The sequence below is a fragment of the Pipistrellus hanaki genome (assembly GCF_964339955.1).
Source record: "Pipistrellus hanaki genome assembly, chromosome: 6".
Lineage (NCBI taxonomy): Eukaryota > Metazoa > Chordata > Mammalia > Chiroptera > Vespertilionidae > Pipistrellus > Pipistrellus hanaki.
This window is the reverse complement of record NC_140508.1, coordinates 7,502,811-7,518,071: the sequence shown is the minus strand read 5'-3', so window position 1 is coordinate 7,518,071 and position 15,261 is coordinate 7,502,811. Positions and strand designations below refer to the sequence as shown.

The window sequence follows — 15,261 nt, the reverse complement described above, 5'->3', positions numbered from 1 at the left end:
TTAGATAGCGGTTTGGAGGTGTTGATTCTTTGATGAGTTATCATGAGTTTCCTTTTCTTCTAAGACAGTCAGGCAGACTTGGTTCACTTGATGTTGCTACATTTTGGAACTTAGCACTGTGCCTGCATATAAATTCGGGCCTTGAGTGGTCAATTTCTGTGTTAGCCTTTAAAAACTACATTTTCTCTCTCCAGACTCCCTTGACCACCCAGATGCCACCTCTCATCCTGTTGCCTGATGGTTTAGTTTAATTTTGTTTTGAAAAATAAGGCAAACAACCCCTTTCCAAAAGATGGGTGTTAGAGGGAACCAGTCAGGGCTCAGTGGGGGACAGACTTCTCCAAACCCATCAGGAAGTGGCTCAGGTCCGGGACTTGGGGTCGCTGGGCAGCACGCATGGCTCTGTGTCCTGCATCCCACTCCACACTGACCGTGACGCCATTTTCCCGGTCTCGGGTGGAGTCTTCTTACGCTGTAGGAACATTTCCAGAGTCAGAGGCACAGACTTTGCAGTGACCTGGCCAGTGAAGGCAAAAACAAACAGTCATTTGCCCAGTCGTCCTCATGAGCTCTCTGCACTGTCCTGAATGCTCAGGGTAATTGTGTGGGCCTGCTCTTGAGCTCGTCATCTGGGTAAAATGGACCATTTCAAGGAAACGGCATTCAACACAGTGTACATTCAGACCAAGCTTAGAATAAACCCCTGGGTTTAGTGTTTTCTGCTGGTCAACTATTATTCTAGAATTGCTTTTAGCTAATCATCCAAATTCTGCCATTAGTAATCGCCATTTCTCTCATTTCATGAAAACATGTCATAATGGAGGCTAAAGGGCTTGGCTTTGCATCATTTGTTCTCTTTCTCCGAGGAAGAGCTGAGGGAATCAGATATTTTTTAACATGGTGTTCTGACTCAGGACACTGTAATAGGCTTCTGTCTCATCCGCCGCCCCTTTTCCAGATGGGTTGATGGAGACCCAGGTGCGGGCTTGCCGAGGTCACCTGGCTAGTGTAACCCCGGGTGCACTAGAATCTTCCCTGTTCTCATGTCACGACCAGCACTGCTTTTGCCATTTTAATTGTTCATTTCTGTGCATAAAATTAAATGACCTTCAAGAAAGATTTAATGGTCAAGATGTGATTTGGTAAAAGCTTCCTCAAGGATTTTTTTCCTGTTGCAAAGATGAGACACGATTGAGGCTGAGAGAGGTTTGCAGACAGTGGTATGTCATTATCCCTCGCTCGGTTTTTCGTGTAATTGGTGCGAAGAGATTGCTGCTGGTGACTAAGCCTGCCAGGGAGCGGAAAGGAATGATTCTGTATGACGTGACTTGGTGCGCGTATGTGGGCATTTGTGGCTGTTTCAGAAAAGTATATGTTATGCACAAAACGCCTACCAAGATGGATCGTGCCATTTTAACATAAATAATAAAAACATAGTCTCCAGCAAAACCGATTTAACAGTTGCCCGAAAATGTAGCACTTCGTTCCCACACCGTGCTATGGCTAGAAATTGATTTTTTTAAATCCAATTAAGCCTCAAGGTTGGTTATCCATTTAAAAGGTCGGCTGAGTTAAACAATGACAGTACCTTCAGTTCATGCTAATTATTAAATATATACAGAACTTCAGCACTTCCGCCGTGCTCCACGCAGGCACACATCCTGTATTTTGCACAACAGCTGCGGAGGTCCTTGCCACGATGCGGGCATGCCCGCAGGCCGTGAGCCCGGACCCGGTATGTCTCCGGGTGGTTGCCATCCCCATCGCTCCGTCCCCTCCAGTTTCTGCAGCCCCCTCTGGAGAGTTCTGGTCCCAGCAAGCCACTCTCCCCCACCCACCTCCCCTCTTCCCTTTTCTCCCGCTCCCAGAGTATTGGGAAATGGAGTGTAACCGCGCACTTAAAGAAAAACAAAAGAGGGGAACTCGTGGTGCATACACTAGGTTTCATGGGCTGCCAAGTCCATAATATAACAAGTCGTGTCTTTAAAATAGGGCTTTATACTGTGTTCCCAGCATGTTAAGAAGACTTCAAAATGTATTTTTCTGGTTCTCATAGATAATGTGTAAGTATTGCTGAATTTACTAAGATCTTAGAACCATGACATTACCCTGATTGGAATGTCCTTTTTATTTTGCTAAATTGGTTTAGAATGTCCCTCCAGTTTCATAAATCATCAAGAAGGGATACGTGGTCTTTGCAGTCTGGCATTTGAACCTGCATTGTGGTAGAAGTGAGGTTGCCCCTCTTCAGTGCTTCTCATCAGTGACTCCGAACCAGCCTAAAAGATGGAACCTTCAGATTTAGTGAGAGGAAAGTTTAATTTCCTTCTCATGGCCCTTAGAAAAACGAACAAACCTGGTTCATTTTTCCTCCCCCACCCTTTTCTCACACTGCTCAGCCACCAAGCCCTTCTACTTTTTAAAAAGATCCGCATTTAGACACTACAGATAGAGGTGTTGTTTGACACAAGGTGTTTCTGGGAAAAGTGTGACTCAGGGTTCTAAGGAGTGAATCATGTTCAATGCTCTAGAGAAACATCCTGCTCAAAGGGCCCTGCAAGGGAAGGTTTTCTAAAGAAAAGAATTCTCCATCAAAATACACATTTGCCCTTCGCCTTGCTTTTCTATACATCTCCATTTCATACGCTGGCTGTTTCCAGGAATGTGGAGCCAGCATGCGGTCTGTTAATGATTTCTCTCTGCCTCCCTGTAGCACCGCCCCCTCAGGTCTTCATATGCCCTTGAAAACTTTGCAACTGCAAAAACATAATTTTGCTGGTGTGCAGAAGTAAATAGGTATTCAGTGCCTGAGACAGAGGGTTATTGCCACCTGACACCGTGCCCTTGAGCATGACAAAGGACCTCCAAGAACAAGTCGTTCAGCCCCCTTGTTCTATCGGAACGTCCTAGAAACTGATGTGAGAAGGAATGCTTTCCGTCATTAAGAAATGGCTCCCCGAGTACATTTTTATTAACACCGTGTCTAACCCCACTGATATTGGAAGGTAAGAACACCAAGCTTTAGATGACATTGCAAAATGTGCTTTTGAGGGAAAGTGCAAAAGATTGCATGCAATGAGCTATCTTTTGTGTCAGATACATGAATATATATGACCTGGTATTTTTTTAAAAAAAGAAAAAGATAAAACCCAGGGAAGATAAACAAAAAACTAATAAGAATGCTCTCCTGTGGAAGGATGAGTGAGGAGGATAGGGTGGGAGGCCCAGGAGGTTCCCAAGAGCTTTCCTTTTTGCAGTTTCAACCATAGAAATGTTTTATGTATTCAAAAAATGGAAATGGAAGAGAAATGAGCACAGCAAAGCCTTACATTGAATACAGACAAGAGTGCTGGAATTAGATGTACACCAGATAGACCACACAGAAAACCAATAAATTCTGACTCGATCAGTGGGATGCATTCTGAGAACAGAACAAGACAGTAGAGAAATCTTGAACTTCAGGGGTTAAGTCTGTTGCCAGGGATGGAGGCTGTCTGCTGAGTGTTGTAGGAAAGGGCGAGTGAGTGTCCCTAGAAGGGAGGCTGGGACCAGGTTCTCACGGTGGGAGATGGAGACAGATCCGGTGGCAGCAGCGTGGGGTTTGAATTGAAGGAATTGTGGCCTCATGAGATTAAGAAAACCAATCTTACTCCTGGCCTCTGAAAGGATCATAAACAATGACTGGGGAGCAGTGAGCTTACCTCCCACACAAACCTGGGTTTCTAGACACCCATTGTTCTGATTCATGGGACAGATTTATTGAAGGAATGGCTGAGTCTGGAGTTGGGCAAGGGAGAAACACAGTGAGCTGAGAAAGGACAGAAGCGCTCAAAAACAGATAGGATTGTTTGTAAAAGGCAAGGACCCGGTCTGGTGGGCTCAGCAGCCTCGGTGCGGGGAACAGCGGGCCATGATACTGGAAGATACACACAAGCCAGGGGGACAGGGCAGCTCCCGAGCACGCAGCCTTCGCACTCACCCGGGACCCACTTCCGGCTCAGTGCTCCGCTGTCGCCATCTTGGAATCCTTTGTTGAGGAACAGGTTCTGCATCTTCAGCTCTGCACTGAGCCTCACAGTGCAGTCTTGGGGAGAGGGAAGGCAAAGAGGTCTGTACACAAGAATGGTGGATACCTGGCCGGTATTCCCCAGTGGTTGGAGCATTGGCCTGCACACCAGAGGGTCTTGGGTTAAATTCCCAGTCAAGGGCACATACCTGGATTGCAAGTTTTGGATTGCAGGTTTGATCCCCAGATAGTTGGGGCACATGTTAGAGACAGCCAATGGATGTCACAGCAATGTTTCTCTCTCTCTCACAGCAATGTTTCTCTCTCACTCTCTGTCCCTCACCCCCTTCCTTCCACTCTCTCTAAAAATCAATGGAAAAAATATCCTCCATATTGTGAGGTGAGGATTTAAAAATAAATTTAATAAAACAGCAGGTGCTGTGTGTGGAAGGAGGAGTTGGTGCAGCTGATGCTTGATTCAGACAGACACTGCCATTGCACAAAAAAGCCAGGGGGGAGGGGGGAAAGCCACGGGACACAGAGCATCCTATTGTTGTTCTCAGCTTCAAACTACACATTGGAAGGAGGAAACTGACCCTAGTTCTACTCATTACGAAGAATGGTTTACATCTTCACCATGTGAACCCGTGAAAACCAAGCAACCAGCCTTGGCCAGTTAGGGGAGCTTGCATGGGTTACGTGGCTTCTGATTGGATGCCATGGAAAACAATATGTATTGTTGCCAAAAAAACGTTCACATAGGATCTCACATAAGGAAACAACCTGGAGAGGCCAGACTGTGGGACCTCTAGGAGAGAAGGCAGGGGCAGTTCTACATTCAAGGGGACAAGCAGGTGGGATGTCTGATTCTTATCTGGATTCCGATTTTAAGAGAAAAGACGATGAAGGAAATTTTGGGGACAACTCAAGAAATTCCAATGTCTTTTTTTTTTTTTTTTTTTTTTGTAGTAGCATTGCTTCAATGACAAATTGTCATGGATATATGATCAGGAAGTTACTGTGACTCGGGGTGGGGGGAGGGAGTTTGGAGACTATGTCCCTGTTCCTAAGAAAGATGCACTGAGGATTAAGTGTATGCAAATAATTTAAATGGTGCAGAAAAAAAACGAGTATAATTTATACCAGCTTCTCAACTTTTCCATAAATTAATGCATTTTTCAAGAGTTTCATGTTATTTTCATGGTGATTAGTTCATTTTTCAATCCTTTGGGGAACCCTGAGTGCAGATCTTCAGGTGGCACATCTGACAATTTCTTAAAATTGATTTGAGAGAGAGAAACATTGACCAGTTGCCTCTCAACCAAGGATCAAACCTTCCACCTTTTGGTGTACAGGACTTCTCTCCAGCCAACTGAGCTACCCGGCCGGGGCCACATCTGACAGTATTGACAGTGTGACCAAGGCATTCCCTGGCGTGCAGGCCGCGGGGGCAGGTGAGGGAAGGCGGAGTTCTGGCAGGTGGGCTGCCTTCTAGGCCGGCTGCTCCCAGAAGGCCACGGATGCAGGTGGCTGGTGCTGAGCCCTTCCTCGGCTTCCTCCTGTGGAGAAGGAAACAGCAGGCCATTCTCTCCCAGGCACGAGCCCCACCTCTGCTTCACGCCAGTCCTGGCTGAGGCATTTCCCCTGGCTTGCAGTTACCCACAAGGTCAAGTCCAAACTCCTTGGCTTGGAGTACATCCCACACCCAGCCCATATCACTAGAGCTTTTGATGGTTCTGGACTGGACCGCACCCTTTAGTACTTTGGGCCTTGCTGAAGGATTTCCTTGTCTGGGATCAGCCTGCCTGGCACACACCTCACCCTTAGGACCCAACTCCAATATCCTCAAGACTCGGCTCCCAGGGTCTGGATTCCTGAGCTTCACTGCTGTATTTGCTCCCCTCCCTTGCACATGCCTGTGTGTGTGTGTGTGTGCGCGTGCGCACACACACACACACACACACACACACACAAAACCACACCCCTCCCCCACTATATCCCCAAAGTCTGACCCAGCCTGGAACTCTTCAGAATTGATATTCAACAAATCTATATTGAATGAATAAATCAAAACACTAGAAAGATAAAACAAGTGCTCTCATGGTCGGTGGGTGGTCAGTGTTTCCTTCATCACATGAGGGGTGGTGGGATCTGGAGCTTTGTGGCTGTGGGTTGGGTCTGAGCAGGGATTAGTGGGTTTAGTGCAGGTAAGCTCCAGCATGCGGTGAACACAGGCGTGTACACTCACACACCCAGAGCCATCTCACACGATATCATTCAGAAATGTGTCTAGAATATGAACTGTATCCCAAAACTTCCTAATAAGTCCTGGGCCCTTTATTCTGATTTCTTCCAGAAGTTTTTAGCCTTTTCCTCAATTCCTAAAGTAAGTCTGAACACCCACTTGAATTTGGAAGGAGTCTCAAGTCACTAAACACCTAAGTTACTTCTCGGATTGCATTAAAGATCTGGTAAGTTACTTTGCATTTGCATTTTTAAAAGAAAATGTAATTAAGGTGAGTTTTTCATTGATGGTGAAATATATTCCAACCTGTGGATTAACAGCTTCATAAAAATACATCTGAACAAAGTGCGCCTGTCTCAGTCCGAAGTCTGGAAAGTGCAGTGGAAAGTGTCCTTTCCAGGGAGGTATTTGTGTCTGTCACGGGCTGCATTTGAGGAAATGGTCAGGCATTTGAAGTGGAATAATTCCTTAATGTTCTGTTTAGTTTGGGTTTCTTTGATTCAGGGGTGGCTTAAAATCAGAATCAGTAATGTCTGCTTCCAACAAGCACATCCCATTTTTTTTCTTGCTTTGTGTGGAATAAGTGTTCAATAAACATGGTTGCATTGAATCATCTTGTTCGTCCTGTCTTGGGGCCATCTAAAAGGAAAGAACCTCCAAAATCATCTCATCACCGACAGTTCCTTTCCTTTCCAGCTCCCCGTACACAGAGCACCAGCATCTGGCTTTCTGAAACACTTCTTGGATCCATCCACAGTTTGCAAAAGTAGATGGAGTGATTCAGACTCCCCAACCCACTGCCATCACCCATTCTTCCCTTCTCTGTTCTCCGGTGTCTCCGGGAACACCGGGGTCTGGTCTTTCTCGCCGGCCTCTCCCCATTGAGATGCCTTCGCCTTCTTCTTTGCCTGTGGGAGTCCCATTTCATCCACCAGCCCCAGCCTCCCTCCCTCCCCTCTGGGACGGTCCCCTGTGGCCTCGCCCCTGCTAGAAAGCCCTGCGCTTGCCTGCAATGTGTTTGCAAACAAGAAAAGAGTGATAGATCTTCATACGTGCTCTTCATACCCTTTACAAATGTGTGAAAACATTCAGCTGCTGCAAAATCTTTTGAAGAAAATAAGATCCAATTAGCACTGACTTTTATGTCGGAAAGCTGAGGGTTTCGAAGGAATTCATTGCGCCATTCAAAAACTGTTTTGAGCACCTGCTCTGTGCCCGGTGCTGGAGAAGAAGGCAGACAAAAAGACCCGCCTGCAGAATGCTGAAGCTCCAGGCTAGTGGGGTGCTTCCAAGGAGCAGGGAGGGAGCAGCAGGGAAGTGAAAGTGTGGCTGTGGTTGGATTGCAGGTGAGGAAGAGGGAGGCAGGAGAGGGGCGCTCTGAGCGCCTTGGGTGCCACACTAGGGAGTCGGCTTTGCTATTTCAAAGGCTGATCCTGAACAGGAAACAGTAAGAAGAGGGGTGCCAACCAAAAGGCCTTCGGCTATTGGGCCGTGGGCAGGATGGGTGGGTAACATTTTTATTTTTAAGTGACTTGGGTACAGCTTCCACAACTGGGCCATCAATCCCCAAATCTTGGATCTGAGCCACAGCAGGAGCCAGGACCCTCACCAACATCTTCCACCATCCACAAGGTGCCCCCAACACCCTTCAGGCACCGCCCCTCTTCAATGACAGATAACTCTGGTGCTGTCTTGTAAACCACTAACTTCCCCTTCTCCTATACCCTCCTCTCTCCCCAAATTGGATGAGCCTGTGGCTTGACCAGGCTGTTGCTAACAGGTGGGAGGTGGAGGGGAGGGGGGGGAGGGGTCCCGCACTAAACAAGGCAGTGACCTGGATTTATAAGTGGCCACCCCGGACAGAGCAAGGGCCTGAGCATCATGGAGGAATCCATTCAGTGAGGAAGGAGACGCCTGGCAGTGCCAGGCAGGGGCTTTAACAACTTGGCGCTGGCACGGGTCCAGAAATCACTCTGAGTCCCACCGGGCCAGGCGGTGCGGTTAGGCCAGCCTGCCTGCCTGGGTCCTCGGAGACCTGGGGCCGCCTCCCTAGGAGCCGGGCCTGCTCGGGGCTCATGTCCAAGGACGGTGGGCGCTGCGGGGCGGCTGCGGCCAGGCCCTCGCCGTCCGCGCGGTGCTTCCGGCTGGAGGGCGGCCTGCGGGTCTGGGCCTGCTCGGCGCGGAGGCCTCGGAGCCGGGCCTGGCGCTCGGGGCCTGCTCGGAGTTGGGGCCCGGGCCTCGGGGTCCGCGCCGGGCCTCCGCCCCGCGCGCCCCCTTGCGCCCGGCCGCGCCCTGCACGTCTCGCGAGCGGCCGGGCGGCGGGAGGCGGGGCCGGCGGGGAGGCCGGGGCGGCGCCGGGCCCGGCCGGAGGGAGCGGGGCGGCGGGGCCGCGGGCGGGCGGCGAAGATGGCGAACGTGGGGCTGCAGTTCCTGGCGAGCGCGGGGGACGCGGACCCGCAGAGCCGGCCGCTGCTGCTGCTGGGCCAGCTGCCCCACCTGCTCCGCGTGCCCTGGAGCCACGTCCGCGGGAAGCTGCAGCCCCGGGTCACCGAGGAGGTGAGCGGGCCGCGCCGCCGCTGAGGGCGCGGGGCCGCCCGGCCTGCCCGCCCCGCTCCCGCCGGCGCCGCGCCAGGCCGGCCTCTGGGCCCAGCGCCGCCTCGACGAGACCGGCTCCCGCCCGGGCCTCCTCGAGGGCACGGCCTCCCTCCAGGCCCGCGGCGGGCCCACTCGCCCCGCTCCCGGGGGCACCTGCGGGCCCAGCCTGGTTCCCCGCGTCCCAGTAAAGCAGCCCACACCGCCCAGCCCACCGCACACCGGCCCGGGCCGCCCTGCCAGCCGCAGGTGCACTGTGAGCACACACCAGCCACACTCCGTGGCCACACTCCGCACGGCCCACGCCGGCCCCCTGGCCGGGTCTGACCTCACCTAGGGGGGAGGGGTCTGACCTGACCTGGGGGGGAGGGGTCTGACCTCACCTGGGGGGGAGGGGTCTGACCTCACTTGGAGGGAGGGGTCTGACCTCATCTGGGGGGCTCTGACCTCGCCTGGGGGGTCTGACCTCACATGGGGGGGTCTGACCTCACCTGGGGGGGAGGGGTCTGACCTCATCTGGGGGGGTCTGACCTCGCCTGGGGGGTCTGACCTCACCTGGGTGGGTCTGACCTCACCTGGGTGGGTCTGACCTCGCCTGGGAGGGTCTGACCTCGCCTGGGGGGTCTGACCTCACTTGGGGGGGGTCTGACCTCGCCTGGGGGGGTCTGACTTCACATGGGGGGGGTGCTGACCTCGCCTGGGGAGGGGGGGTCTGACCTCACCTGGGGGGGAGGGGTCTGACCTCATCTGGGGGGTCTGACCTCGCCTGGGGGGTCTGACCTCACCTGGGTGGGTCTGACCTCGCCTGGGGGGGTCTGACTTCACATGGGGGGGGTCTGACCTCGCCTGGGGAGGGGGGGTCTGACCTCACCTGGGGGGGAGGGGTCTGACCTCATCTGGGGGGTCTGACCTCGCCTGGGGGGTCTGACCTCACCTGGGTGGGTCTGACCTCGCCTGGGGGGGTCTGACTTCACATGGGGGGGTCTGACCTCGCCTGGGGAGGGGGGGTCTGACCTCACCTGGGGGGGAGGGGTCTGACCTCATCTGGGGGGTCTGACCTCGCCTGGGGGGTCTGACCTCACCTGGGTGGGTCTGACCTCGCCTGGGGGGGTCTGACTTCACATGGGGGGGTCTGACCTCGCCTGGGGAGGGGGGGTCTGACCTCACCTGGGGGGGAGGGGTCTGACCTCGCCTGGCCGCCTGACCTCCTCTCCTCCCACAGCTGTGGCAGGCCGCGCTGGGCACGCTCAACCCCAACCCCACGGACAGCTGCCCCCTCTACCTCAACTGCGCCGCCGTGGCCGCGCTGCCCTCGCGCGTGAGCCGCCACAACAGCCCCTCGGCCGCGCACTTCGTCACCCGGCTCGCGCGGACCTGCCTGCCGCCCGGGACGCACCGCTGCATCGTGGTGAGTGGTCCGGCCCGCGGGCACTGCCACCGGTTCCAGCGCACCGGGACGCTCCGGCCCCAGAACCGTTGTGTAGGCCCATGAGACCCAGATCCAGACTCGGGTCTAGGCCGGGCGGTTAGGCCTGGGTCCGGGAGGCCTCCTGTGTCCACACGGTGTGGGGCGGCCTCCGGGCCTGAGGGCAGCCCCCGGGCCGTGGCCTGCCCGCCGCCCCTCACTGCTCTCCTCTGCGCAGATGGTGTGCGAGCGGGCCGACGCCTTCGCCTCCGCCTGCGCCCTGGCCCGCGCCTTCCCGCTCTTCACCCTCCGCTCCGGCGCCGCCAGACGCGCCGAGAAGAGGACCGTCACGGTGGAGTTCTTCCTGGTGGGACAGGACAACGGGCCGCTGGAAGTGTCCGCACTGCAAGTGGGTGTCTGGCCGCGGGGAGGGGGGACTGGGGAGCAAGCGCCTCTCCCTTGTGGGGAGGATGGTGGGGCCGCTGTTTTTCCTGAGGAGGCCCCAGAGGCCTTTCCTAACCGCTGCGCCTCCCGCTCGCTCCCTCGGTGCCCTTTGTTTTTAGGACATGGTATTGTCCAGCCGGTCAGGTGTCTGCTGAGCACCTAAGCAGTGCCAGGCTCTCTCATGTTGGAATGCTAGTCATCCTGTGCACATACATGTCACATACCCCTCTACGGACGCTTTCCCACATGTTATCTCCCCGGAACCTCAGGACGACCCTTTGGGAACTAGGCAAGGCCTTAGGTGGATGCAGTGTCAGCTTCCCTCTGTAGTGTGACCATATCAGATCCCACCCACGTGCCATTGCCCTCCCCACCTCCAGTCCGGTTCCAGCAGCCACACCTGCGCCGTCCTCTCCCATCTCCCCTTCTCTCTCGGGAAGGCTGTCACTGTCAGCCCGGAGCTCCTGGAGGGCAGGGGCCTGTTCTGACACATGATTTTCCCAGGACTTGGCTCAACTGCCCGGTGCCTCGGGGTGCCCCAGCCACCCCTCCTGCTCTCCCGGACGGCTGCAATGGTCCTGACCTGGCCCTGCTGCCCCGGGGCCCTCCCCACCGCCTGACACACGAGCACCATGTCTTCCCAGTGCTTGTCAGGAACCGGGCCCTGCGCTGAGCCGCGGTGTACACTCTCACCGGTGCGATCACTGAGTTTTCACAACAGCCCGTGAGGTGGGCCCTGTTGTGATTGCCATTATGGAGCCGAGCACACTGAGGCTCAGAGACAGGAGGTGACTTTCTGGGGCCCCTCCGGCGAGGAGTGGAGTCAGTCTTTCACTGCTGCCGCCGTCTGTCTGGAATTGTGAGCCCAGGAGGTGCTGCTAGCTCCTCTGGCCTTTCCTCACGTTGGGCCCCAGCCCCCTCCGCTTCCTGGTCTCCTCCGGGTCACTGGCCTAGAACGGAAGGGCATGTTGTGGTCTCTGCTGGACTCAGGTCTCTGCGGAACTGGAGTCTCTTGCACATCTTGGGATGCTAAGCCCAGTGTGGCACCCAGTAGGTGCTCCAGTAAACATGGATGGGATGAATGATCCTGTGTGTGTGGCGAGGAAGCTGAGGTGATGAGGCACAAGCTCTTTCCAGGTCCGCGTGGCCCTGCGTGCTCTCTGCTCCCGGCCCGCGTCAGCTGCGTGGGAGAGCTTGCTCACCGGGTCTGCGAGGCGGCCGCTGGCCTCCTTCGAGACCAGTCTGGGGCATTGACGCGCTTCCCAGCAGCGGGCGGCTGCGTCAGAGATGAGCAATGGATTTGTGTGTGTGACGCCCACAGGTGGGGACCTGGGCCTCCCCTGGGGAGAGCCCGCTGACAGTCACCGGGACCCGCAGGCACATCTCATATCGGAGCTGTCAAGTCCTGTAGCTCTGCCTTTTAGGCTTTGGGGTTTAATTACCTCGGAGCAGGCAGAGCTCGCGCAGCAATTGGTCGGGGCCTGGGAGGTGGCGGGCTGGCGCTGTCCGGAGCCTGCCCTCCTGACCCCGTGGGGCCAGACGAGGCACAGATGAACATGCTGCTGTCTGCGCCCCCGCCAGACCTGCACAGCTTTTCTCTTTTAATATCGCTGCCTGTCTGGAGCTTGGGGGTGGCTGGGGGGATGGACTGGGGCAGAGACAAATGAGAGAAAGCAGAAAACTTGCAGGTCAGGGCAGAAGCAAAAGCGAGAAGGGGGTTCTCAGCAGAAAGGCCGGTTGGGGGGGTGGGGCTGGGGCAGCTAGTTTCTGGTCTGTACACATAGTGTGCCCCTGCCTGAAGTCCCTGTGGTGGCCTGCCTGGGGTGCTGGGTGGGGGATGGGCTGCACAAGGCAGGTCTGCCTGTTTCTTCCCTCTCTTCTGTCTCAGAGCAGAATGGCATCAGGTGACCAGGAAAACAAGGGTGGGCTCAGGTCTACAACACACTCACAAGGGGCTCACATCAGAAAAACGCCTCCCTGAGGGCCAGTGGGGAGTGCTTTTACTCTGGAAAGATCCAGAGGAGCTTCTGGGGGCGTGACCTCTGAGCAGTGCCTCGGGATGGCTGGGGTCTTCACGAGAAGAGAAGGGGGGTGTATTGGGCAGTCAGGCTGCCATGAGGAAATGCCACAGACAAGGCAGCTTAACCAACAGACATCTACCTCTCAGTTCTGGAGCTGGAAGTCGGCGGTCAGGGAGGGTTCTGCTGAGAGCTCCCTCCCTGGCCTTCAGGCGGCCACCTCCTTGCTGTGCCTTACAGGGCAGAGAGCGTGCTTGTAGAAACACTAATCCCATCCAGGGGCCCCACCCCGTTGACCTCCCAGAGGCCTCCTGATACCATCCTAGTGGGGGTTGAGGCTTCAACAGTGTGTCTGAGGAGCTTAGTCATGCTCTTAATAAAGGGTAGCACCTCCCCCTGAGAGAGGAGGTGGGGATGGCAGATGCCACAGGTGGGGATGCCCAGGTCTTGCAGACCCAGGAGGCCAAGCACAAGGGTCACCTGCTGCCATGAGGAGCACAGCAGCAGGAGAGGAGGCTTGGAAAGGAAGGTCGGGTGCCAGCCAGGCCGAAGGGTCACTGGCACTCTGTAGATCGCTGGGTGGTCAGGAGCTGGGGAGTGAGAGCAGGCAGCTTGACTCTCGCTTCCCCCTCCACCTGCCCCTTGCCGTTTTGTCAGCAGCCCCGCAACCTCCCCCAGGTGACGAGTGCCTCTGACACCTTTCAGTCACCAGGGGAAGGAGGGACAGCCCCTTCTACCTGGTCTCACAGCCCAGTGACAGCCTCTGTCTTTTCCTAGTGCCTGACAAATGCCACGGAGGGCGTACGGCTGGCAGCCCGCATTGTGGACACACCCTGCAATGAGATGAACACAGACACCTTCCTTGAGGTGCGTGGCCCTGATGGCCAGGGTTGGATGGCGGTAGACCCCGGGGAGGGTCACAGGAAGGCTGGAGGCCAGAGAGGGACAGTGTTCACAGTCTCTGCACTCTGCCTGGGGAGGCCTGGGGCTGCTGCGGACAAAGACCTACTGTCCACCCAGCTCTCAGGGCCAGCAGCTTCAGCCGAGGCCAAGGGCGGGAAGGGGAGAGCCTCTTTTGAAGGCCCCTCTGCAAAACTCCAGCCATGAGCTGCAGGAAATTGCAGAGTTGGAGGGCCAGCCTTCTCTCCTGGGTTTAATCACACTCAAAGCAAGAGCCTCAGAGCCGCTGGCGTCCAGGCCTGGTTCCTCCCCCACTGCGCAGCCATCAGCTAGGCCTTGGCCCCGAGCCTCGGCCTCGCCTTGAGTTAAGCTGTCTTCACATGTCTTGTGTTGTTGTTTTTTCCACGAACACATCCAGGAGATTAAGAAAGTTGGAAAAGATCTAGGGATCGCCCCAACCATCATCCGGGATGAGGAGCTGAAGACCAGAGGGTTTGGAGGTGGGTCGGGGCTGTTCCGTGCGGGACTGGGCATCGGGGAGTGCTTCCGGGGCCCTTGGCTGGCAGAGTGGCATTGGGCACGTGGTGTGTCATCCCAGGCTTCGTCCTAAAAGAAACGGGCCCGTGTCCAACCCCAAGACCAGAGCCTGGGAAGCAGACTGTCACTGGGGAGAAAGGAGGCAGCGGTTCAGGTTCTGATTCAGATCCTGGAAGCCGTAGGGTCCAAGTCCTCCCCCGCCTGCTCCCTCTCCAGCCTCCTCACATGTTGCTGGCCTGGTGCGTGGGCCAACTCATCAGGGCCTTTCTGTTCCTCGAATACATGCAGTCACGTCCACACCAGGGCCTGCGCTACAGATTCCTGTGTCCAGGATATGTTTTCCCGAGGTCCTCAGGCAGGACTGCCCTCCCCTGCTCACCTCAGCTCAAAGCCCCCCTCAGAGAGACGTCCCTGACTGCTAGGCCCATCCGCCTCCGCTCCTGACCCCGGTGGTGCTGTGATGACCAGGACACGGTGCTGTAGGACTGGCTGGAGGAGGGTCCCTGTGTTTGTTCTCTGTGGCCCCAGAACAGGAGGCAGTGCATAAAGGGATGCTGCAAGACCTCACAGCTCTGTGGGTAGGGAATTGGGCCAGGGTCTCCCAGGCTGCCACCACTATGTGCAGTGGGGCGGCTGTCATTTGAAAGCTTGACCGGGGCTGGGGTTGTTCTCCCAGCAAGGCACACTCATGGCTCTGCCAGCAGGCCTCGGACTCACGCTCCTTTCCCCGAGGGCCTCTCCTCCAGCGGCTCACAAAGCTGTAGCTTCTTCCCTCAGAGCAAGGTCTCCCTGTAACCTCATCTCCTTGTCTTGGCACCACCTCCAAGCAGGAGTGAGTCGCAGGATCTCGCCCACACTTAGGGAGAAGGTCACCTTAGAGGTGCCGATGACAAGTGAAGGCAGAGGCCACTCCTGTAGGGGAAAGCTCACAGAGGAGGGTCCTTGCAGTGGGTCTTGCAGGGCGAGCAGGAGTTTGTCAGCAGTCATTATTGGCTCTTGTCCTGGTTGCTGTGATCCTTCAGTTCTGTTCCTTGGGGACTCGAGGCATGGACTGTGCCCACGGCGGCACGGTGGGGCATGAACTGAACAGTGAGGCAGCAGTTGGAGTGAGCTC

At 55.6% G+C, this 15,261-nt stretch overlaps 2 protein-coding genes across 4 annotated transcripts in view; both read left to right on the top strand.

The window, feature by feature from the left end:
• The window catches only part of STX16 (syntaxin 16), a 142,268-nt gene extending 132,088 nt beyond the window's left edge, over window positions 1-10,180 (top strand). The window contains exons 8-9 of one of the 3 annotated variants that reach the window (XM_084887263.1): window positions 6,363-6,477; window positions 10,066-10,180. In XM_084887263.1, coding sequence (XP_084743389.1) covers window positions 6,363-6,440 — 78 coding nt within the window. In that variant the 3' untranslated portion in view covers window positions 6,441-6,477; window positions 10,066-10,180. Of the gene's footprint in view, window positions 1-6,362; window positions 6,478-6,571; window positions 8,340-10,065 lie in introns of those variants that run through there. The other 2 variants (XM_084887266.1, XM_084887264.1) reach the window with 2 other exon arrangements.
• The window catches only part of NPEPL1 (aminopeptidase like 1), a 28,606-nt gene continuing 21,904 nt past the window's right edge, over window positions 8,560-15,261 (top strand). The window contains exons 1-5 of the mRNA XM_084887255.1: window positions 8,560-8,807; window positions 10,066-10,251; window positions 10,487-10,657; window positions 13,488-13,577; window positions 14,029-14,110. Of these exons, the coding sequence (XP_084743381.1) occupies window positions 8,658-8,807; window positions 10,066-10,251; window positions 10,487-10,657; window positions 13,488-13,577; window positions 14,029-14,110 (679 nt within the window). The 5' untranslated portion in view covers window positions 8,560-8,657. The remainder of the gene's footprint in view (window positions 8,808-10,065; window positions 10,252-10,486; window positions 10,658-13,487; window positions 13,578-14,028; window positions 14,111-15,261) is intronic.